At 44.6% G+C, this 24,669-nt stretch overlaps 2 protein-coding genes across 2 annotated transcripts in view; one reads left to right on the top strand and one right to left on the bottom strand.

Moving 5' to 3' along the window:
* The window catches only part of LOC134469007 (adenosine receptor A2a-like), a 10,281-nt gene extending 8,820 nt beyond the window's left edge, over nt 1–1,461 (bottom strand). Inside the window, exon 1 of the mRNA XM_063222989.1 lies at nt 1,359–1,461. Coding sequence (XP_063079059.1) covers nt 1,359–1,413 — 55 coding nt within the window. The 5' untranslated portion in view covers nt 1,414–1,461. The remainder of the gene's footprint in view (nt 1–1,358) is intronic.
* parp1 (poly (ADP-ribose) polymerase 1) overlaps nt 1–24,669 on the top strand; it is a 46,044-nt gene that overhangs the window by 15,715 nt on the left and 5,660 nt on the right. The window contains exons 5-20 of the mRNA XM_063222966.1: nt 5,404–5,497; nt 5,887–6,003; nt 9,369–9,545; nt 10,525–10,678; nt 12,632–12,772; nt 13,028–13,270; nt 13,598–13,663; nt 14,006–14,138; nt 14,343–14,538; nt 18,362–18,490; nt 18,870–18,953; nt 19,530–19,652; nt 19,990–20,118; nt 21,934–22,032; nt 22,298–22,450; nt 23,022–23,149. Coding sequence (XP_063079036.1) covers nt 5,404–5,497; nt 5,887–6,003; nt 9,369–9,545; nt 10,525–10,678; nt 12,632–12,772; nt 13,028–13,270; nt 13,598–13,663; nt 14,006–14,138; nt 14,343–14,538; nt 18,362–18,490; nt 18,870–18,953; nt 19,530–19,652; nt 19,990–20,118; nt 21,934–22,032; nt 22,298–22,450; nt 23,022–23,149 — 2,166 coding nt within the window. The remainder of the gene's footprint in view (nt 1–5,403; nt 5,498–5,886; nt 6,004–9,368; nt 9,546–10,524; nt 10,679–12,631; nt 12,773–13,027; nt 13,271–13,597; nt 13,664–14,005; nt 14,139–14,342; nt 14,539–18,361; nt 18,491–18,869; nt 18,954–19,529; nt 19,653–19,989; nt 20,119–21,933; nt 22,033–22,297; nt 22,451–23,021; nt 23,150–24,669) is intronic.

Here is a 24,669-nt window from a genome sequence, read left to right as displayed (position 1 = left end):
GGGTGGGAGGGTAGAGGGGAGCAGAGGAGGGGAGGAGAAGGAAGAGGAGAAGAGAGGAGAGGAGGAGAAGGTAGAGGAGAAGAGAGGAGAGGAGGAGAAGATAGAGGAAAGGGAAGGAGGGGAGGTCGCATTCCTGTTGAATCACACACACACATGCACCTCGGCGTCACCTAGGGGACGTTTAGGGACGATGGCAGAGATGCCAGGGAAGGAGTAGTGGGCATATTACTGTTTAAACACACAAGCTATTTACAGCCACTGCATCACATAGGGCACATAAAGGGATTGTCACATAAAACAGCCCAATATGTTTTCAGCTGGATAATTCCAGATAAAATCAGCAACCCTGGAACATAGTACACAGACAAACACCCATACAGACACACACACACCTTTAAGGGAAAACACCAGGGACACTGGTCGGAGGGAGAGGTGACGTCCCTTTTTAAACATACAAACACACACACATCGTCACATACACATGTACTGTTAACATGCACAAATTCCGTGTCACATAGGGGATGAGACCAGGCAGACACACACACTCTCACACAATATAGTGTGGTGTATGCACACATTTACTTAGCATTCACACCAGTAATGCCTCAAACGCCCCTCGGAGATTAAGAGTGGCACACAAGGTTTGCAATTTTGTATTGTAGTGAATGGGCATTTTTAGCTAAATCAGTGCCGAGTCTGTTTTGAGGCTGATTAGAACTAGTAAAGACAGTCATTTGGAAGAATGCTCCAGTTGACTTTCCATTTCCCCAGGAAATCAAGCACCCAAAACCTGGCTAGGGTGGGTACATGTTTGTTTGAATATGGCTTAAGGATTAATGCATGGGGCTAAAACTGTAAAAGAAAAAAAAACATGCACAAGGGATTAAATCTGGGAGAGCGGATAGGGAACTGTTGCATTCTTCCAAATGACTTGTGTTTCTAGGTTTTATCAAATTTGTATAAGAACACACATTGCACTGACTTCGCTAAGAATGCCCCTTCACTGCCATTTAATTTTTTGAACCTCCTATTGTGCGACCTTTCAACATGCATCAAATTAAAATAGGATTTTACAAGGAAGTTATGTTCACACAAAGGAACAATACTGCAAAAGCAGAGCCGTATTTTCAAAACTTGGGGTGTTTGATGCACCCTAACTGGTATACTTTTTTCTGTAGACACACACACACACACACACACACACACACACACACACACACACACACACACACACACACACACACACACACACACACACACACACACACACACACACACACACACACACACATACAGGGGAAGGCTTGGACTCATGCTGCCTGGGATAGAGGCTCCAAGACTGGCCAGGGAGGAGAGGAGCGCTGGGCTGGCGGTGGTGGAAGTGTTCTGGAATGGGGGCAGCGTTGGAGCCATGCTGCCCAGTAGAGAGGATCCAAGGCTGGGTAAAGCTGAGGAGAGAAGCCCAGGAATGCTGGAGGTGGCGGTGGAACTCATGCCCTTGGGAGAAAAGGCAGGGGGTGGGTAGGGCTGTAACGATACACTCAACACACAACGATTCATATCATGATCTTTGACGTACAGTTCGATACACCCCACACTTTTGTAATGCATATTAAATGTATTAATTTGTTTTTTTCACCTTTGCCAACATTATAAAATAAAATTATGAATAAGAACTATGATGGTTTATTAATTGAATAGTTTTCAAGAGGCTACTAATAATTGTAAAAGTAAAGAAAAAATAATGATGATTTGAAGCTGGAAAGTAGAGTAGAGTAACATTTATTAATCCTGAAGGAAATTTAGGTTCCTAGTAGCATACATACAAAAAAAGATTATTTCACATTAAGCATTTAAAAAGATTATTTCACATCAAACATTCAAATATAAAAAAGGACTATCACATCATATCATGTGGTTATTTCCTGGATTGAATGCTAACAGAACTTTGAAAGGGCATCTCACAATACCACCTTCTTGCACTGGGATACAGTACTTGTGACTGTGTATCGCGATTTCTCCGTTCGATGCAATATCGTTACATTCCTAGGAGTGGGAGAACATTAGATCACATAGTGGCTGTGAACTAATGTATTATTTTTATTTGGGTGTTGGTAGGACACATTTGAAGCTCGCACCAGTGTAAAAATATTGCCTCCTGCACTCAAACCCATGGCTGACATCAGTAGCAGCTTACAGCAAATCTTAACAAACGGAAATCTTAAAACGGAAATCTTCAAAAGTATAAAGCAGCTGTGTGCGTGTGTGTGTAAAGCAGCAGCAGCTTCTTACCTGTATTGGGCTGCTGTCCATCACCCTCCTGTCAGCGTCTCGTCTCTCCCACTCTTCATACCGCTCCTCTCCTCCTCCTAAAGCCTCTCTGCGTCTCCTCTCCTTTCCCCTCGCCTCTCCTCCTCCTGAAGTCTTTGCGTCTCCTCTCCTTTCCTCTTCCTCTCCTCTCCTGCTGTGTGAAGTCTCTCCGTCTCTTCTCCTCCTCTCTCTCTCTCTCTCTCTCTCTCTCTCTCTTCTCTCTCTCTCTCTCTCTCTCTCTCTCTCTCTCTCTCTCTCTCTCTCTGCTCTTGCTCCTCTTGCTCCTCTTGCTCCTCCTGCTGCTCTCCTCTCCTCCTGCAGTGTGGAGTGTGTCTGCATGTCCTCTTTTATACTTTCCTCTGCCCACACTACCAGGGTCATACCAAGGGGCTTGCTTGCTATGGGTTTCACGTGTGTGTGTGCGTGCGGGCGTACGTGTTTTTCCCTAATTAATTAACGATTGCCTTAGAGATGCAGAGACTGGATAAGGTGTGAGCCCAGGGAAGCTGTGTGCATGTGTGCGTGTTTGACAGAGGTGGTTCTATTGTTTATGGGGACCCAGTGTCCCCCATGCTACTATCGTCCCCCTTCCACAGTGTGCGTGTGCGTGTATGTGTGCGTGTGTGTGTGTGTGTGTGTGTGTGTGTGTGTGTGTGTCTGTCTGTCTCTCTGTCTATCAGTCTGTCTGTCCAGTCCTTGCTGTGGCATGAGTATTTGTGCATTATTTATTTATCCAAGGGACAGTAGTTGGGAATACCCCATCTTGTTTAGTACAAAAATCGGAAGGCGAAAACGTCTCTCATGTTAACCCACTAGAAATACAAGAATTACACCCGAGTGCGGATTTTCTACTAAATATGAACTTTGCTGTTTGTTTGCACCCAAAGACCTTGTCAAAAACAGTTGGGAGTTGAGCACACTTTCTGAAAAAAGACGAAAACCCATCTTGATCATGAGTGATTTTGAGGATGGGCATCGTCATTGGCCTTGGTCATGGCGTACATGGCTTTTAAAAGTTGTTTTAAAAACTGTTATGCCAGGGGACCTGGGTTAGATTCTGGCCTGAGGTCATTTCCCTACCCAAACCTCTCTCGCGCTCTCTCTCTCTCTCTCTCTCTCTCTCTCTCTCTCTCTCTCTCTCTCTCTCTCTCTCTCTCTCTCTCTCTCTCTGTGTGTTTCCTGTCCACCCCTTCAGCTCTCCTGTCATAGCAAAAGCCAGAAAAAAGAGGTGAGATTTGGCCTGGAAAGTAAGTATCTCACCTGAGTGTAGGCGGTTTTGGGGACCTTGTTACATGCCATTTCACCTGAGTGGCGTTGGTGTCACGCCACGGGATGTTTTTGGGGACTTGGTGATGTGTCACTTCAGGGGACAGGTAGCATTGGGGACTTAATCAGCCATCACCTGAGGGGGACAGGGGATGGTCACTAACTGCCACACCTGGGATGGATTTGTTTGCTTTTGGGGACTTCATAACATGTCACCTGAGGGGAGATGGAGCGCTCATCACGAGGGTTGAGGGTGTTGTCTGGTGTTTGTGCCAACAACAAACAAGTTTTTACACCAGTGACATGTGTAAGCAAATTTTGACAAAGCAAAGTGAGATTCGTCACTCATTCCTATGACGCAAGTGAAGTGGGGATGCAGCGCAAATATTCGGACAGGTTTAATATTATGCAAATGTGGAGTATCAAAAGAATTTATGTTTCAATCGATTTGATTTGCGGCCACGACCAGTTGACTGTTGGGCTGTCAGAATGGAACACTGTGTTTGTGTCCCTGGTGTTGGGTGTAGAAGTCAGAGCATGTTTGGTAGCGCAGGAGGCCTGGGTTGGAATCCTGGTGGGACAACTCCACCACTCCTCTTCATGTTTGGGGACCTCATTAACCATCACCTGAGGCCACTGGTGACAGTCACTTAATGCCACACCTGAGGGGGGTATTGGGGACCTCATTATGCCTCACCCGAGAGACAGGTGGAGATTAATTAATTGATTAATTTGTAGTGGTCTGGAGAAAGGTCTCACTGTCGTCAGATGTGCAGCCATGGCCTAGTGGTTAAGGACATGGAATTTAGATCAGAGGGTTGCCGGTTCGAATTCCACCCTTCCACTCCCTACTGCACTCCATGGCTGAAGTGCCCTTGAGCAAGGCATGTAATCCCACACTGCTTCATAGGCTGTAACCAATACCCTGTACTAAAAATAATTGGAAGTCACTTTAGATAAAAGTGGCTAAGGATAATGTAAAGTTATGTCTATACCAAGCACGACTTATGCTACCTGAGTGATGGAAGACACTATTTCTTTATGGAGGGTCTGCGAATAAACCGACCAAGGCAAATTCGCCAGGAGCGAAGAAACCTGAGCGACCAGAGCGAATTTCAGCGATGTAAGTCAAGCTAGTTGCCTGGTTAACACCAGACCTAATCACAAGTGAGATTAGGTCTGGGGAGTTGCCTATATTAAATTCCATAGGTGGCAGAATACTTGGCTATTATGACACACTGCCCTGCTCTCTGATTGGGCAGAGAAACTGTTAAGGTCGGAATGCTTGGCCATTATGACACAGGTACCATGATCTTGTACGTTATGAGTCATCCTCGCCATACTGTCTTTCAGATCGAAACGATTGTGTAGAACTAAAGGCAGTATGGGAGTTCCCAGGCTATCAAGCTAGTACTGTATTATGGAATTGAGGTTGACGTGGTTCGTCGAAAACCATTTGGAATGTTTTATCTCCAAATGTCCAAGGCTGTCAAGCCAAAGACAGTATGTGATTTGCTAAATTAAACATGTCAATGTCACGTCCAGGGCAAATAAAGCGAATTCAGGGCGAAACTTCTTCAGCGATCTCAGCTATCTGAGTTGCTTAGGTCATATACACTTAGCATAATGCTGGTCATGGACAGTATCATCACTTACATCATCACTTATTTCTCTGTCTCTCTTCCTCCATCTCGTCCCTCACTCCTTATCCCCCTCCCTCTCTCTCTCTTTCCTTACCTCCCCCCCTCTCTCTTTGTCTCCCCCTGTCTTTCTCGCTCGTCTTACCTCCCTCCCTCTCTCTCTCTCTTGCTCTGCCCCCCTCTCTAGGAAAAGAAAGGGAGATGAGCCCGATGGAGCGGGGGAGCCGAAAAAATTGAAGAAGGAGGAAGAGGAGAACAAGAAACTGGAGACACAGCTCAAGGTATGGAAGACACACACAGGGCTGTGTGTGTGTGTGTGTGTGTGTGTGTGTGTGTGTGTGTGTGTGTGTGTGTGTGTGTGTGTGTGTGTGTGTGTGTTTGTGCGTGTGCGTGTGTGTGTGCGCGCACGCGCGTGTGTTTTCATCTTGATAGAAGTGTGTGTATCCATGTAGTTGCTTGATCTCAGATGAGGTGTATCATGAACAGACCTTCAGACCCAAAACAGCTGTGTGTGTGCATGCGTGCGTGCAAACGTGCGTGCATACGTGTGTCATGCATCTTGATAGAAGTGTGTGTATCCCACAACCCTGTAGTCGCTTGCCCTTTGATGAGGTGTACGAGCCTTAAGATCCAAAACAGCATTGTGTGTGTGTGTGTCTGTGTTTTATAGGAACAGTCCCAGCTGATCTGGGGCATCAAGGACAAGCTGAAGAAGTTCTGCTCCACCAACGACATGAAAGAGCTGCTCATCGCCAACGGACAGGAAGTGCCCTCTGGAGAGTCCAACGTAAGGGCTTCTCTCCAATATCCTACCTCCCGTCCTCCCCAAGTGGTTGTGGCCTCGTGATGTCACAAGACAATGACTAGTTTACTTCAATGTCTCTCAAAAGTGCTATCAAAAGGTCAATTGCAGTGAAACTTGTTGCATGACAAGTAAAGTTGTTCCGATCGATCGGCTGCCGATCATGATCGTCCGATAATGCCTAAAAATAGCCTGATCGGTGATCGGAAAAACATGCCGATCAAAAAAACGATGGCGAGATATTAAATTCCTCACACAACCATTTTGCCTTTACACCTGGCGCTGCATAGGCGCTGGCTCTGCACAGCTGCAACTGCACCAAAAGAAGGCATCTTTGCTTGTCTATAACTTTTCTTGTTTTGTGTATGTTTTGTGTATCACATTGTCAGCGCAAACATGTCAACGTTGTTGTTTTCGAAGTTGTAATTGACAGTCTGTCGATTAGTTTGATAGTCGCTGAAAGACCAAACGGCGACAGATCAGAGAATGGTTGAGACTCGCTCAGACTCAGAACGGTAGCGGAGCACTGCAGCTCTGTGGACGGTGACAGAGAGGGGAGGAGGAGGGGCTCTCTTAAAGCGACAGGGTTTTTTTCCCTCTTATATAGAAGACTATTGGTAATGTTTCAGTTTCAATTCAATCTTAAATATTTTAGTAATTCTATGCAATAACTTATAATTTGATTAATACTGTAGACTTAGGCTATATTACCAACACTAGTCTGAAAGATAATAATAATAATAATAATAATAATAATAATAATAGCCTAATAATAGGCCTACATTGTGAAAGCGACATGTGCAAATTAAGATTGATTGGTTTATGGACAGAAATTGTATTCAATGAGGATAATTAATAGGCTATTAAAAAAATAGGAAATAATTTCTGTGATCGACATCAGTTCAGTTCAGTTCAGTTCAACTTTATTGGTACCCGAAGGTAAACTGGGTTTGCAGTATAAAAGAGAAGATGGCTGTCCTTACATCAGAACCACAAGACACATGACACATAAACATGGAGTCTAAAAAACACATGTAGGCTTCACATGGAAATAAATAAAAATGTTTGACATTTGACTGAAAAAAAATACACATACAACATATACACAGGGGGGGGGGGTGGCACCATGGCAGAAGTGACATCACACTCCTGGTGCAGCTAAAGTGCAAAGAGCATTTTTACAAAATACATTTTTTTATTTTATTTTACATCTTGTTTAGCAAAGTAATTGCAGCTGGGACAAAACTGCTTTTGAACCTATTGGTTCTGCAACCAGGAACTACCAGCCTCCGCCCAGAGGGGAGGTACTGGAACTCACTATGCAAAGGGTGATCGGTGATCGGCAGATAAAGATTTTTGGTGACCGGTATCAGTGATCGGGCCAAAAAATGGTGATCGGAGCATCTCTAATGACAAGTCTTGGAGTTGCTTTTCAGAGGGACTAAATTACACTTCAGAGGGACCATTTCAGTTTGATATTTAGCCTGTAAAATGGAAAGGGAGCCTATTTTAGCATACAATTAATCAAACTATTTAATGTCCATTAATGCTGTACAAAAACACATGAGTATATCCGCCATTGCTCAATTCACCTCACGGACCCCCTCGTAGCAGGCCATGTACCACAGTTGGATAAACCCTGCACTATACTATACATGACGGCTTTGAACTAGGAGCAATATCGCTGTAATGTCAGTCAGGGTCTCCGCGGATCCTTAAAAAGTCTTATAAAGTCTTACTTTTGATATTTGTTTTTTAAGGTCTTATAAAGCATTATATTTCGCCAATTTTTGGAAGTGTGGTATTATATTTACGTGGGAGGTCTTATATTTCATCTGGGTAGCTTGAGTGTAAGAAAAAAGGTCTATTTTTTGACGCTATAAACCTTATTTAACCGGCATACGTCCCTTATCAAGATGCGGAAAAGTAGAGGAAACGGATCTGTGTTTGTGGCGCAGCGCAGCCCGCTGGCCACACAGCGGGGGGCAGCCGCAGACCTGTGGGCGCAGCGTCTAGCCTACTAGTAGTACTTGCATGTTCTATTAGAAACAGTCGAAAAAATATGAACGTGTATCGAGATGGGTAGATAGATGCACGTTCAGTGTAATGTGGCTTGAGGACAAGAAATAAAACGGTTAGCTGCTATCCAAAGCAACGTCGGAATATGAAGCTTGATGTTAACTGTGTCGGGAGGACGCATAGCCTAATCAGTCGTTGAGTGTATTAAATGTTGTCTATCGTAAGCATGTTAGCCATGCCCTCGCGTTTGGGTAGAAGCGTTTGCTAAATGTAAAGGGTTCATTTCATAAAGTCCATTATGACCGTATTCGAAAATAATTGTTCCTTCATACAATAGCCTACACTTTCAAAATCGCCTCTAGATACGTGACAGGCTATTTGATGCCTCTGTCAAATGCAAAATGATTTCGTTAACATGATGGCAGCATGAGGAAGTGAGCGCGAGGCAATACGAAATCGGATGAGTAACAGAATATGTACGAAGCCAATGATCTGGCAAGGTGCGTAATGTCCAAATCGGTAACCAGATGGGCAACGGTAAACGCGCTAAATGCTTGTTATGGACATGCTGGAAATCGCTTCCAAGTTGTGCGCTGTTTCTTGCGCCCATCTAGAGAACACCAAACTATAGACAGGCTAAGCTCAAAGTAGAACGCTTGCTTCTGCTACCCGTCTCTGATAAAGCGAGCTGGAGGAGGAGGAACGGCACTCAGAGTAGTCATACATTTAACCCTTTTGACACCAGGTGTCCTCTCTACTAAATAGCAAAGTGCATTCAACTATTTATCCATCAGAAATGATGAATTGTTGAGCCATTTTTAATGTGTACACTTAAAGGCATTTGATGAACATTCATCTGATTTTTCCCATAGGCCGTCAAAACATGCGTGGGACCCTCAATTAAATGCCAGTTGTCAGTTAACTGACCATATGCATGCATGGTGTCTGTAGGCCTACAGATCAGTTGCACCTTGCTACTGCTTACACTGTGTTTACCCTAGGCTACACTATAAAAGCACAGTAGTCATATAATATTGTTTATTATATATAATGATGTACTAGGCCTACATTTCATTATAGCAATGCAAACTAATAACATTAGCAATATTGCAATGCCTCACCCCGAGCGGTGGTCTTATATTTTATCATCAGAGGTCTTATATTTGTCTTAAAAAGTCTTATATTTGGTGATCCAAAATGTGCAGAAACCCTGTCAGTGCTTTGGTGTGAGTGTGAGGCCAACTTGCCATGTTTTGTCTGTGTGTGTGTGTGCGCGCGCATACTCATGTGTATATGTGTGTGTGTGTGTGTGTGTGTGTGTGTGTGTGTAGATCGTGGACTGCCTGGCGGACTGCATGGCATTCGGTGCTCTGAAAGAGTGTGAGGAGTGTCACGGTCAGCTGGTCTTCAAGAGCGATGCCTACTACTGCACTGGAGATATCTCCGCATGGACCAAGTGTGTATTCAAGACACAAACGCCCAACCGCAAAGACTGGACCACACCCAAGGTAGACTGTGTCTGTGCGTGCGTGCCTGCATGCGTGTGTGTCTGCAAGATACGCATAGCTACAAGGACTGAAGTCTTTAAGTGGGTGGTTGAAGTTTAAGGGCGTAATGCAAAAAAAGTTTTTCCAATTCCTGAAAAAAATGATTTGCATTGTAGAGGCATGTCACAGCGCAGGAAAATTCACTGCATTATGTCCATTTTAATCCTTTTGTATACATGACTGACATCTGAGCTCATGCAAACTTGATAATGATATTGTGTTTAATCTTAATATGTTTTCATTTACAACATTTTTTTTTCATTCTATAAGAACAGTCACACCACAGGACACCATAAAATGAACCTAAACATTGTGTGACAGAAACATTGCAATATGAAGACATATTAAGAGGTTAATAGTCACCTTAAACCTCCACAGCACTCTCCAATAACTGAGGTACTCACTGGTTAGGAGCCAGTCTTTAAGACCCTTGTAGTTGGCCTTCCAGCTGCCCATTCACAAACATTGAGATAAATGTCACCCCACAGGACGCAATTTGTGTTATGAAATTGAACTTGCAGTTAATATTACTGTCTTGAGTTTTTTTCACATTCACATATCTTAATATCAAGTTAATACTTATGCAATCATGCTAAATGCTTCATACATTATTCAAAATGTTGTTGGTTAATTTATATATATATTATATTCCAGGTTTCATTAATGTTACAGTCACACCGCAGGATATTTGACATATAAATTTACATAAATCTTAACAAAAATGTTTCTTCTCATCTAAGACTAATATGAAACATAATGTACCACATCCTCTTTCATTGACATTTGTTTTTTAAAGGAAAAATAACAGTTTTGTAGGTTTTTAACCAATGTTACGAAAAAACAAGGCGTCACGTCAACCGCCCAAGTATGCACGCATGTGTGTCTAACTTTTGTATGTGTGTGTGTATGTTCGTGTGTGTGTTTCTGTGTTCCCCTGTAGGAGTTCCATGAGGTGTCGTTCCTGAAGAAGTTTAAGTTTAAGCGTCAGGATCGCATGTACCCCAAAGAGGCCCCTCCTCCTCCTCCCACCTCTGCCACTGCAGCCTCCGCACCCAGCCACTCGGCCAAACCACTGCCAGAGGCCCCACCCGCAGGTCTGTGTGTGCGCGTGTGTGTATGTGTCTACGTGCGTGCGCATTTGTGTGTCTCTGTATAGCCGTCTTTCCATAGGCCGTTTCTAAGGGTTCTGCGTTCTACCGAGGCATGTCTTCATTTCTTTTGGTCTTTACCCTGCCCATCTTCAGTTCTGACAGGGTCGATTTTAGAATCGCCTCGGACGTGGTTCTGAGCATGAGAGCCTTGTTCCAATTGTGACATGTTGCCATCTCTGTAACTATTTACAGTCATGTGCAAACATTCCCACCTAGGCACTTTAAAAATTACCATGGCTTTTCTACCGCCAGTTTTTACAGTAGGCTAGACCAGTGCTTCCCAAACTTTTTCACATCACGTACCCCTTGTAGCATTTCAGCTCCATTGAAGCACATATTCCCAGAAACTCTTCACCAACTCCAGAAAGTAATGTGATAATGCTTTGTTTATTAACAATAGCCATTCATTTGATGCTGCACTATGCAGACTGGAGGAGACTGCCACAGCGAGTCGTCTCCTGCTCGAGGACACAGAGATGTGCCACGCACGCGACTCTCCTCAACAGCTGATTTTGCGATTAACCCCCATGGAAAAATAAATTAAGATGTGTGCTGAAAACGATGTTTACAAGGAAACAATTTAACCAATACCCATGAAATACCCAACACATCAATGCCCATGCCTGATTCGAATATTAAAGGCTATTGATCTTTTTTCCTGCATTTTTAAAAAAAATCTTCTCGCGTACCCCCTGCCATCACCTTGCGTACCCCCTGGGGGTACGCGTACCATAGTTTGGGAAACAATGGGCTAGACAATAGGAAATTGGTCAAGCAATTATGTTCTTTAAAGTGACTCCAGTCCTTGGCCAAGGAATGAGTTGTCAAGGAATTGTGTTTTTTGTGCAGACAGCATTATCGACACATTTTTGTAAACTAGGCCTAGCTATTATATTTCGCCATTTCCATGAAGCCATGTCGGAAGCTCCAAGCCTTCTTATGAAAAGCCGTTCTGACGGGAGAAATATAAACATTGCAAAAAGTCTTCATAAACCACACTAATCAGTTCGCAGTTCGGTATTTGAAAATGTCTGGTTACGTCCCTGTCCCCAAAAGTAGTTTTCGGACGACGGGACGTCTGGCTATTCATTTATTTGCTTCTTGGTTTACAAATGCACTTTGGCTAGACAGAGGGAAGGCTACAGTTACTACGGCTAACATCTACAGTCCAACTTCAATATCCAATTGCCTACAATTCACAAGACGACTTGCCTAGTGAATAATGAGTAACTGTTATCATTTTGATGAGGACTCTTTCATTTGTGTTATTAAGCCTGGCCATGAACACTGTGTTAACGTGGCTGCTCGCCTACAGAACTCTGCTATGTAAACGTGTACCAAACCAGTACCGTCAACCCCCCGCCAACTTTCCTGAATATTTATGAAGCCTAGAACCGAATGCAGAACTATGTAAAAGTGACTTACTGAGGCATCGCGGAACGGAAGCGAGACGATTGAGGTATTTCTGCTTAGTCGGCGTGCTCGGCCAGTCCAGTTCAAATTCCCCCCCACCGACAAAGCTAGCGTGTTACTTTGCCATTCATTTGAATGGCACACCGCCAGTCGCTGGCGTGAAAAATGCGCTCGTTATATTTTCCAAATGCAGCGTGGAGTGGAGCCAGCTCCCGCGCCGCTGACGCCTGACTACCGCCGGTTGGCCTGGAAGGACAGATATGTTTCCATGTATTTTCGCACCGCCCGTAAAAATCGCTTCTGTCCCGCCTTGTGTAAGCAGCCTTATGTATGTGTATTAGGACATGAGTATGTGTAACGATAATAATGTGGTCCTTTCTCTTTGTGGTGTGTGTGTGTGTGTGTGTGTGTGTGTGTGTGTGTGTGTGTGTGTGTGTGTGTGTGTGTGTGTGTGTGTGTGTGTGTGTGTGTGTGTGTGTGTAGATAAGCCCCTGTCTGGTCTGAAGCTGCTGGCGGTGGGTAAGCTGAGTAAGAATAAGGACGAGCTGAAGGCAGCAGTGGAGCAGCTCGGGGGCAAGATCACTGGAACCGCCACTAAAGCTACACTATGCATCAGCACACGCAGTGAGTAGTGTGTGTGTGCTTGTGTTATACTGCTAACAAAGAGGGTTTTTTTGTTGACATTTAAGGCCTACACCTCATCATCAGCAACTTATTTGAACCGTGGAGTCCCCCAGGGCTTAATCCTTGGGTCACTGCCATTAATTATTTATACGTTCCCACTTGGACAAGTCATCAAGAACAAGTCTGTAAATTTCCATAGCTATGCAAATGACGTACAACCAATCTAGACATGTGTGTGTGCATGTGTGTTTGCAGAGGAGGTTGAGAAGATGAGTAAGAAGATGGAGGAGGCTAAGGAGGCCGGCGTTCGAGTTGTGAGTGAAGATTTCCTCCAGGACATCCAGGGCTCGGGCAAGAGCCTCCAGGAGCTGCTCTCCCTCCACGGAATCTCCCCCTGGGGGGCTGAGGTCAAACTCGAGACCCAGGCTCCATCTGCGGCCTCCAAGTCCACCGGAGCCCCTGCAGCCAAGAGCACAGGCAGGGTGAAGGAGGAGGAAGGTAGTGTTTGTGTGTGTTTGTGTGTGTGTGTTTGTGTGTGTGTGTGTGTGTGTGTGTGTGTGTGTGTGTGTGTGTGTGTGTGTGTGTGTGTGTGTGTGTGTGTGTGTGTGTGTGTGTGTGTGTGTGTGTGTGTGTGTGTGTGTGTGTGTGTGTGTGTGTGTGAGTGAGTGAGTGACACAGTTACTTTGTATGTAATGTCAGTTCTAAAGCACTTCAAAGTTCAAACATCAAATCTGAAGAGTATATTTTTGTCTTATTTGTTATAAGTGTGTGGAGTGCTAAGGTGTGTGTGTGTGTGTGTCTATCTGTCTGTCTGTCTGTCAACAGGAAGCAGTAAGTCCAAGACCATGAAGCTGACAGTGAAGGGAGGAGCTGCAGTGGACCCAGACTCGGGTACACACACACACACACACACACACACACACACACACACACACACACACACACACACACACACACACACACACACACACACACACACACACACACACACACACAAACTGAGGTCTGTGTCACACAGACACGCAGACCAACATATTTACACACGCACACACATACACACGGACACACAAAATAAGCGTCAATAATACACTGAACATGGTTTGGTTCAAGAAGTGTGTGTGTGTGTGTGTGTGTGTGTGTGTGTGTGTGTGTGTGTGTGTGTGTGTGTGTGTGTGTGTGTGTGTGTGTGTGTGTGTGTGTGTGTGTGTGTGTGTGTGTGTATGTGTCCTGCAGGTCTTGAGAACTGTGCCCATGTGTTGGACCAGAACGGAGCGATCTACAGCGCCACCCTTGGTCTGGTGGACATAGTGCGCGGAACAAACTCCTACTACAAGCTACAGCTGCTGGAGGACGACGTACAGAAAAGGTAAGACGTGTGTGTGTGTGCGCGTGTGTGTGTGTAGGCACTGGGTGTTCTGCTCGTGTGGGTGAGTGGGTACCACCATCAGGTATAATAAAGCTTGTGTGTGTGTGTGTGTGTGTGTGTGTGTGTGTGTGTGTGTGTGTGTGTGTGTGTGTGTGTGTGTGTGTGTGTGTGTGTGTGTGTGTGTGTGTGTGTGTGTGTGTTTAGGTACTGGGTGTTCCGTTCGTGGGGACGAGTGGGTACCACCATCGGGGGCAATAAGCTTGACAAGTTCTACGAGAAGAACTCTGCGATCGACAACTTCAGAACCGTGTACCAGGAGAAGACCGGCAACATGTTCGGATCCTCCTCATTCAACAAATACCCAAACAAGTTCTACCCACTGGAGATAGATTACGGACAGGTACACACTCAAACGCACACACACACGCATGCACACACACACTCAATATCAATCAATCTATCTATCCATATTGTTTATATAGCACATTATCAAACAAAAACTGTTATTCAATGTACTAGAAAGTAGAGAAAGAAAAGAGAAGAAGAAAAGATGTTTTGAATTATAGATAGCAGATAACTAACTATCACCAAAGGCAGATGATTTTTAAAACAAGCTACAGTTGGGGCAGTTTCAATTTGAACAGGAAGCTGGTTCCAACATTTGTCAGCATAATGACTAAATGCCATTTCACCCTGTCTGGACTTCTATTACCTGTACTGGCCATGAAATAGCCACAGTTGCATATTTGGCCATAAATGTAAACAAACAAACAAACACCCTGTCTGGACTTATGTATGCTTTTTAAGCTTACTACCAGGGCTCGACACTAACACACACGCTAGCCAAATGCGGTTGAATTTCAGCTTTGGCTAGTAGATACCAAAGGTTCACTAGCCATTCTGGCGGGTCACTTACTATTCTGAATGCTGAGGCACCGCATTTTGTAGTTTTTTTCCTCTGACCGTCTTTGCTACAAAAGCAATACAATGCGATTTCGCGAGACTACAATACCCATGAAGCACCTGTGTCACATGCCACCTGTGTCTCACGCACGGCAAGAGTCTGATAGAGCTAGTCTTGTGAAGAGGAGTGGCAGCGAGCTACCGGCACATCAGCGTGCGTTTGGAAATGTCACTGAAAACCTTTACGTGAAAATAAAGTAGCGAAGTTCATCTCAACTGAAATGTTTTGCGATCTGTCATTAGTACAATACTTAGTAGTAGCCTAGTGGACATTAAAATGACCAAGGCGGGAGGAGAACACGTCAGTCCGTCTTGTGAAAGTCTCGAGACTAATTAGCGCTGTGATAAGACAAGGACACATGTGGCATTAATAATGTTCGGTTTAAATCATTTTCTGATTTGCCTGTATGTCTTCATACCTTAACATTCCTCCATTCTTGTGCTGTTGTTCCCGACTGTCAAACCGGGCTTAAACAACGCGCAGTAGTAGCCTTCCAGACTGCACAAAAGCATCTCCCTTCGCAGGTGCCCGTCTCGCCTTGCGTCAGTTTGTATTTTAAACAACTCACTATTAAACGGAATGAAAGGGAGTCGTAGCCCCTTCTGTAGTTACCGCCAGAGCCATACAGAGGGAGAGTCGGGCAATCTCCACTGTGTCCTAGGGCCGACTTCCGCATTAGCAAAATTAGCTGTTTTAGCGTCTCGGAACTGCTTAGCGTTGCGAATGTTAGTGCCTAGAAGTGGGCGTAGCACACAGCAAATGCAATGCGATGCAATGCAGGGAATATGACAAGACTCACTATTCGTAGTAATAACTTAATATAAACATTACAGATGGTAAAACTGTTGTGATTATCATTAAAGAGACACTTGATAGTTTATTTGTGGTGATTACCTCGCAGTATAGTTCATTAGTCCTTATTTTTGGCTTTTTATGTGGTGGTTCTATGTTGAGTCTATGGAAAGACAGCCGCTTTAGGCACGACCTCGATCTCGTTGAAAGGCGGGGCTGCAATTTATTTCCTGGTCCTCCATTCGCGTAACTCTCCCTCTGTATGGCTCTGGTTACCGCATCTGTGTGTGCTTTCTAGTGGATACTTTTATAAGAAAATATTCCAGAAGAGGTGTTATTCCACATCCATGACCGAGGACAGGCGAACTTGGCAATGACTTTGCGCTATCTACTTTGCGCATCAATTTGGACGGCGACCTCTACAGATAGGCCTATATGATATGAAGAAAGTGCCCTTCAGATCGAAGAAAATATTTTGCTCTCGTGTAGCTCACATTTGTGCCCTTCCACAACACTGCGCTTGGTGTTTCTGCATGGTCAATATAGGCTATGCCATTCCTCAGATCAGTAAATCTGTTCTTTCCATAGCATGCATGCATGGACCAGTTAATAGGCTTAACAATTCTAATTATTAGGCCCTATAGCATATTATATTATACTGTATTACACTGTGTGCAGAATTATTAGGCAAACATGTTTTTTTGACCATATTGTCTTTTTTATGCATATTTTCCAACAGCAATCTATATGAACATGAAAACCTATTGGATTTAAGCATTCCAGGTCATGCATATTTGTATAATAAGATGGGGGTGTAGTCGAAGGTGCCCAACACCTTATATCAGGTGTGCATAATTATTAGGCAAATTTGTTTTCTTCTGGGAAAATGGGCCACAAAACAGATCTAACAAACTCTGAAATGTCTATAAACAATTTTGAAGTGTTCTAGAGGGATGTGGCTGTCTTGAAATTAGCAAGATGTTGGTCACGTTCGCACAGAACTATCAGATGCACCGTTACAAAGTCATCAGTCTCTTAAGAAATGTCACTGCCAAAGATTGAGAAGAATTTAACGTGAAGCTACAAAAAAATATTACCCTGCAGTCCTATCATATTCCAGAACAGAAACCAACACCGAGTGTCCAAAAGAACAGGGTATTGAGCGCTCAGAGACATGGCCAAGGTAAGATAGGATGACACCAGACAACCATTCAACAAGTTAATTAAGTCAAGACTGGGTCAAAAATACCTGGGGACAGAGTTTTCAAAGGTATTATGGACTTGGGAAAGTGACTCTTGACAGACAGGGTGGATGAACCCATGGCTGGATCTTTTAGAGGGAGAAAATCACATAATTTACGAAGACAATGGTATTTATGCAGTAATCTGCTGGTATTTGAGTGGAACTCGGGAACTGATCTGAGTGTGCACATCACTGATCTAGCCATAGGCTCATCAACCTGGTCCATTAACAGTCACTTTCACTAGTTCATAAAACCATTGAAAATGACATTTCTTGACCCAGTCTTGACTTAAGTTTCTTGTTGAGTTGTCTTCAGGTTTCAGCCTGTTTTACCCTGGCCATGTCTCTGAGTGCTGAATACTATGTTCTTGTAGACACTCAATGTAGGTTTCAGTTCTGGAATATAACAGCAATGGAGGTAATACTTTTGTGGTAGTCTCATCTTCAATTCTTCTCAATCTGGCAGTTACTTTGTGGGCACACGTCATATGACACTGATGGCTTGTAACGGTGCATTAGATGGATCTGACCAATATTTCAAGACAGCCACACCCTTCTAGAAGACTTCAAAATTGTTTTATAGTCTTTACAGAGTTTGTTAGATCTCTTTTGTGGCTAATTTTCTGAGAGGAAAACAAAGTTGCCTAATAATTATGCACACTAATTTTGCCCTGATATAGGGTATTGGGCTCCTTCGTTCACACCGTCTCCTATTATACCAATATGAATGACCTGGAATGCTTAAATCCAATAGGTGTTCATGTCCATACAAGGTGGTGTCGGACAATATGCATAAAATGGACGATATTGTCAAAAAACTTGTTTGCCTAATAATTCTGCACACAGTGTATATTATATTATATTATGTTATTTTATATTATGTTATTTTATATTGGCCTGCATTACATTATTACAGCCTATTATATAATTAATTAAAGCCACTATCATGGTTAAGAAAATTATGGCTTGTGAAAAGGCCCAATGGCTAGTGAGTCAGGAAAACCACTAGCCAAAATGGCTGGGAAGCGGAAAAAAAAATGTCAAGCACTGCTGACTACCAGTGCCGACACCAAATCTAATCTAGTGTTAATGTGTGTGTGTTTGTGCCCGTGTGTGTGTGTGTGCGTGTGCACATGGGTTCCCGTGCGTGTGTGCATGTTTGCGCATGCATGCATGCATGGATTTCCGCGCTTGTGCGTGTGCGTGTAATTGTTGTCTCCACAGGATGAGGAGGCAGTGAAGAAGTTGACTGCTAGTGCGGGCACAAAGTCCCAGCTGGCCAAACCAGTACAGGAGCTCATAAGGACCATATTCGATGTGGAGAGCATGAAGAAAGCCATGGTGGAGTTCGAGGTAGGTGGTGTGTGTGTGTGTGTAACAAAGAGTGTGTGTGTGTGCGTGTGTGTGTGTGTGTGTGTGTGTGCGTGTGTGTGTGTGCGTGTGTGTGTGTGTGTGTGCGTGTGCGTGTGCGTGTGCGTGTGCGTGTGCGTGCGTGCGTGCGTGTGCGCGTGCGTGCGTGCATAAGAAAATGTGTGAGAGAGAATGGGTGTGTGGGTGTAATATCTAATTCGCGCAATATTTGATGTGGAGAGCATGAAAGTCAAGGTGAAGTTTGAAATGTGTGTGTGTCTGTCGTGACGTGACACATGTTGTGCTGTTTGTTACTGATACGTGTGTGCGACGTATGTTTTGTGCGTTATTAATGTTTGTGTGTGTGTTCTCTCCCTTACAGATCGACCTACAGAAGATGCCACTGGGGAAACTGAGCAAAAGACAGATACAGAACGCCTACGCACTACTCAGCGAAGTACAACAGGTACACACACACACACACACACACACACACACACACACACACACACACACACACACACACACACACACACACACACACACACACACACACACACACACACACACACACACACACACACACACAGAACGCCTATGCACCACTCAGCATAGTACAAGATGTACACACACTATGCAGAAATGAGTCACTGTGGTGCCAAGATGCCCAGTGAAGTGTCATGGCTAACAAGTTCAACAGGCGGACAAAAGATGCGCCTAATGGCGCTGAAGGTAGTGTTTTGGGCTTTTGACCGATTTGAAGAATGTGTTTCAGACGGTCGGACGGACATATACCCTCTTAAAGAGATGCTAGGGCGCATCTAAAAATGTCAACAATGGTCTAAAATACTGAATGTGTTAACAGTTTGTTTTGTGTGTGTGTGTGTGTGTTTGTGTGTGTGTGTGTGTGTGTGTGTGTGTGTGTGTGTGTGTGTGTGTGTGTGTGTGTGTGTGTGTGTGTGTGTGTGTGTGTGTGTGTGTGTGTGTGTGTGTGTGTGTGTGTGTGTGTGTGTGTGTGTGTGTGTGTGTGTGTGTTTTTCAGGCGGTGTCTGACAGTGCGTCTGAGTCCACCATTTTGGATCTCTCCAATCGCTTCTACACGCTGATCCCCCACGACTTCGGCATGAAGAAACCCCCACTGCTGAGCAACCTAGACTACATCCAGGTACACACACACACAACCTCTCTCTCTCTCTCTCTCTCTCTCTCTCTCTCTCTCTCTCTCTCTCTCTCTCTCTCTCTCTCTCTCTCTCTCTCTCTCTCTCTCTCTCTCTCTCTCTCTCTCTCTCTCTCTCTCTCTCTCTCTCTCTCTCTCTCTCTTTTTCTCTTCATCCAGGTAACGGCAGAGAACATAATTATTATGCTGGATAACCGTGTTTCTGTGTGTGTGCGTGCGTGCAGGCTAAAATTCAGATGCTGGATAACCTGGTGTGTGTGTGTGTGTGTGTGTGTGTGTGTGTGTGTGTGTGTGTGTGTGTGTGTGTGTGTGTGTGTGTGTGTAGGCTAAGGTGCAGATGCTGGATAACCTGTTGGATATCGAGGTGGCCTACAGTCTATTGAGGGGCGGAGCTGAGGATAACAGGAAGGACCCAATAGACATCAACTACGAGAAACTAAACACACAAATAGAGGTAACCACACACACACACACTAAAGAAGGACCCAATTAAAATCAACTACGAGAAGCCACACGCACACATCGAGGGAACCACACACACACACACACACACACACACACACACACACATTCACATGCACACACACACACACACACACACACACACACACACACACACACACACACACACACACACACACACACACACACACACACATTCACATGCACACACACACACACAGATGGGGGCAGAGATATTGCCATCTCTGGTTCATAAAGGATGGTCATCCCTATGAGCAAACAGCATGGAGAAATACAACATTAACAAAAGGCATCTTTACATTGGCACAGTGCTACGTTCTAGGCTTCATACATAATGCATGAAGGTTGACTGAAGTTGTTTGGTATGTTTTTTTTCACGACGGTGGAGCGAGCAGCAGCTGGGAGTGACCACGAGAACACAGGGTATATCTGTGTCTTTTGAAAACACGCCATAGTTAATAACACGAGCAACGAGTCCTCATCAATGATAACAGTAACTCAAAGGGCAAGTCGTCTTGTGAATTGTATTGACAGGCTGGACTGTATTCTAGTAGAACTGCATTGGCTGTGTCAGTGCAAAGCTTGCGAACCAGGATGCAAGTTAATAGCGGACATCCCATGTTCCAAAAACTATTTCCAGGGAGAGGTTATTCCTTGCTTGCAACAGTCACGTGTGCACAGGTCCCACAAGCACACTCTCTCCCTCTCTCCCATGCCTGTGAAGTAGTATTCCATGGCGCAGGATGCACGATTATCTTCTCTGCGTGTTCTCACTCGTATTTTCAATGTTCGCACTGTTTTTGTCTTCGGTGCCTTTGTGTAACATGTGTAACTTTGTGTACTGCGCGAGTTATCTACACTACTTCTCATGCCCTGGTAATTTTTATGCTCTGTTGCTAGGCCTCATAGTTAAAAACACAAGCAGCTTTGTGGCTAGTCTTCTGGTCCCAACACATCGTCTGAGAAGGACGGACCTTCCGAAATGGGCTTGCATGGAAATAGCCAACATGGATTTGATTTTATATAAAGGGGTCAGTAATGCCGACCATCACTGCAAAAAAAGCACAATTCCTTTACACAATTCCTTGACAACTGCTTACTTGGCCACAGACTGGAGTCACAAAATTACACACTTGCTTGGTCAATGTCCAATTGTCTACTTGTAAAACCAGGCTGTATAAAAGCCAAGTGTGTGGGTGGAGCATTGAAATGATTGCGCATGACTGCCAATCAGTTACAGAGCGGGCAACTAGGCTTCACACGCTAGGAACCACATCTGGTGAAATTCCATAAATCGTGCCAGTTCACCTGAAGTTGGGCGGCGTAAAGACGAAAAATTAGGCGTTGCCCTTCGATGGAACGTCTGACGGTTTCCTAACGTGCTAATGTAAAGATGCCTAAAGAGAACTAAAAATGATGGGGATGATGATGAATGAGTTTACAAAATAAACAGATCGCAACCTGCCAAATTTTAGATGCACATGATGTGACCGTGTATCCCACAGACCAAGTAGCTGCAGGCAATGACGTGTGTATATATGGAGAACAGTGGAATGTTGGGCTCAAATATACTTGTCATTGGCTACAGGAGAGAGAAAAAACACGTTTTATTTCTGTGTGTGTGTGTGTGTGTGTGTGTGTGTGTGTGTGTGTGTGTGTGTGTGTGTGTGTGTGTGTGTGTGTGTGTGTGTGTGTGTGTGTGTGTGTGTGTGTGTGTGTGTGTGTGTGTGTGTGTGTGTGTGTGTGTGTGTGTGTGTGTGTGTGTGTGTGTGTGTGTGTGTTGCAGGTGGTTGACAAGTCCACACATGAAGCTCAAGTCATCTTGGATTATGTGAAGAACACACACGCTGCTACACACAACACCTACACACTGGAGGTGGAGGAGGTAAGCGTGTGCGTGCGTGCGTGTGCGCGTGTGTGTGTGTGCGCGTGTGTGTGTGTGTGTGTGTGTGTGTGTGTGCGTGTGTTTGTGTGTATGTGTGTGTGTGTGTATGTTCGTGTGTGTTCTAACCTACTGTGTGGATGTGTATGTGTATTCTAAACTACTGTGTGTGTGTATTCTAAACTACTGTGTGTGTGGCGTGCGTGCGTGTGTATTCTAAACTGGTGTGTGTGTGTGTGTGTGTGTGTGTGTGTGTGTGTGTGTGTAGATCTTCAAGGTGGTGCGTGATGGTGAGTATCAGCGTTTCCGTCCGTTTGAGGAGCTTCATAACCGGCAGCTGCTGTGGCACGGCTCCCGCGCTACCAACTACGCTGGCATCCTGTCACAAGGGTTACGCATCGCACCCCCCGAGGCACCCGTGGTGGGTATATAACACACACACACACACACACACACACACACACACACACACACACACACACACACACACACACACACACACGTACACGGCTCCCGCGCTACCAACTACGCTGGCATTTTTTCTCAAGGGCTACATATCACACCACCCTGAGGCACCTGTGATGGATGCACACTCACTCACACACACACACACACACACACACACACACACACACACACACACACACACACACACACACACACACACACACACACACACACACTCATTCACACACACACACACACACACACACACACACACACACACACACACACACACACAGAGCCTGTGCACGGCACACACACTGTCAGTGTCTGCTCCTGTGGCAGGACAGCTTCAGCTTCTTGTGTTGCGTCAGTTAGTCTTTTCCCTCTGATGCACCAGATGGGGAACTAGTTGTCTCCTTTTGCTAAGTACTGTGTGTGTGTGTGTGTGTGTGTGTGTGTGTGTGTGTGTGTGTGTGTGTGTGTGTGTGTGTGTGTGTGTGTGTGTGTGTGTGTGTGTGTGTGTGTGTGTGTCTCTCTCTCTGCAGACGGGTTACATGTTTGGTAAAGGTGTATATTTCGCTGACATGGTGTCCAAGAGTGCCAACTACTGTCACACGTCACAGTCCAACCCTGTGGGACTCATACTGCTCGCAGACGTCGCTCTGGGTAACATGTGAGTACACACACACACACACACACACCTACACACACGGCTGAAGCATACACAGCAGCGGCGGTCCTACAATGAGTTGCACCCCGGGTGATGCCCTCTCCGGCTTCTCTGTCGGACGCGTATAACTGGATGCACACGATTCCTCGTTTGGAATGTCGACAGTGTGATTATTTAATTTTCGGTAGTTCGTGCCCATGATTGCTACAGTACTATCCAGGGCTCTAAATTAACTTTTCCCACCAGCAGCCAATTTGGCTGGTAGATATTTTTTCTTACCAGCCAAAATGAAGTTCAACTAGCCATTTTTTTATCTCGCCAAAATAAACTATGCGTTGTGTTTTTTATTATTATTTTATTCAACAATTTCCACAACACAAATAAAGGATAGGCCTAATAGGCCTACTATTATACTGTAGCCTACATAGTATATATATATATTTTTTATTCTATTTTTTTTTTTTACTTCTGTATAATTTGTATTACTCAATCCATTTCATTAGTCACATATGCTAGACCTTTTACATAGGCACTACCAAATATAGCCAACACCACAAACCCCATCTCAAACCAAGCCTACAGTACATAAGAAACCTAAACCTCACACAAACACAGCATGCCATCAACATACTGGCAAATACCATGGATAGATATCATGCATACACAGAGGAGAGGGAGTGGAGGAGAAGAGAGGAGAGGAGAAAACACACACACGCTCACGCACACGTTGTGCAATAAAGTCAAAGTGTATGATGTCTTGTGTGTTTATGCACAGAAGTAGCCTGCTAGACACCTTAATTTCCTCCAGGAGCTCCACGCGCAACAAAATGACAAGTAGCGATTACGCCAGGTCACGGAAATCTTCGCTTTCTTTGTTAGGCTACTTCCATAGCGTTGGTAGTTATTTGTTAATGCTTTTTTTTCACGCACTCGCACGTCCATGCAAGATCTGCCCTTCTTTCCGCTGGAGTGGGTTTTACGAATCATCATGCAATTTCGCCAGGACTTAGAAAATGCCAGACTACTTCTGACTGACAGCTACGCTCATAAACAGACAGGCAGCTCTCCTCATCTGTCCTTGTTGCATTCGCTCCACCACACCACTCCATTTTAACGTCTCTATTAGGCTACTGTTACTGTTACTATAGGCCACGTGCATTCACTGACACAGAACCTTTGCCGTAACCACCACCACATTCTTTATCACAAACATACAAAACAGAAGAAACCCGCGCTAGTCCTAGGCTATATTGAAACTGGCTTCAGCGCGAGCCACGCGACTCTTTCAAAATCTCTAACAAGCAGTGGCTCTGGTGCGCGGTGTGATGCAGTTAGCCAATAGGCATGAGGCTACGTTACTGTGATTAAATGACAGGCTACACCATGACGTAGGCCAGTGTCCATGGGTAATGTAGGAAAGCTTGCCGTCTTTGGGTTCATTACAGAAGCAGCGGTTTAGACGGCAGTCGGCGGCCTCGCACACACAAACTAGACAAACATAGACAGTAGAAGTGTTACTATAA

The sequence above is a fragment of the Engraulis encrasicolus genome, chromosome 18, assembly GCF_034702125.1.
Source record: "Engraulis encrasicolus isolate BLACKSEA-1 chromosome 18, IST_EnEncr_1.0, whole genome shotgun sequence".
In the NCBI taxonomy this organism is placed as follows: domain Eukaryota; kingdom Metazoa; phylum Chordata; class Actinopteri; order Clupeiformes; family Engraulidae; genus Engraulis; species Engraulis encrasicolus.
This window is presented reverse-complemented; position numbering and strand designations above follow the sequence as displayed.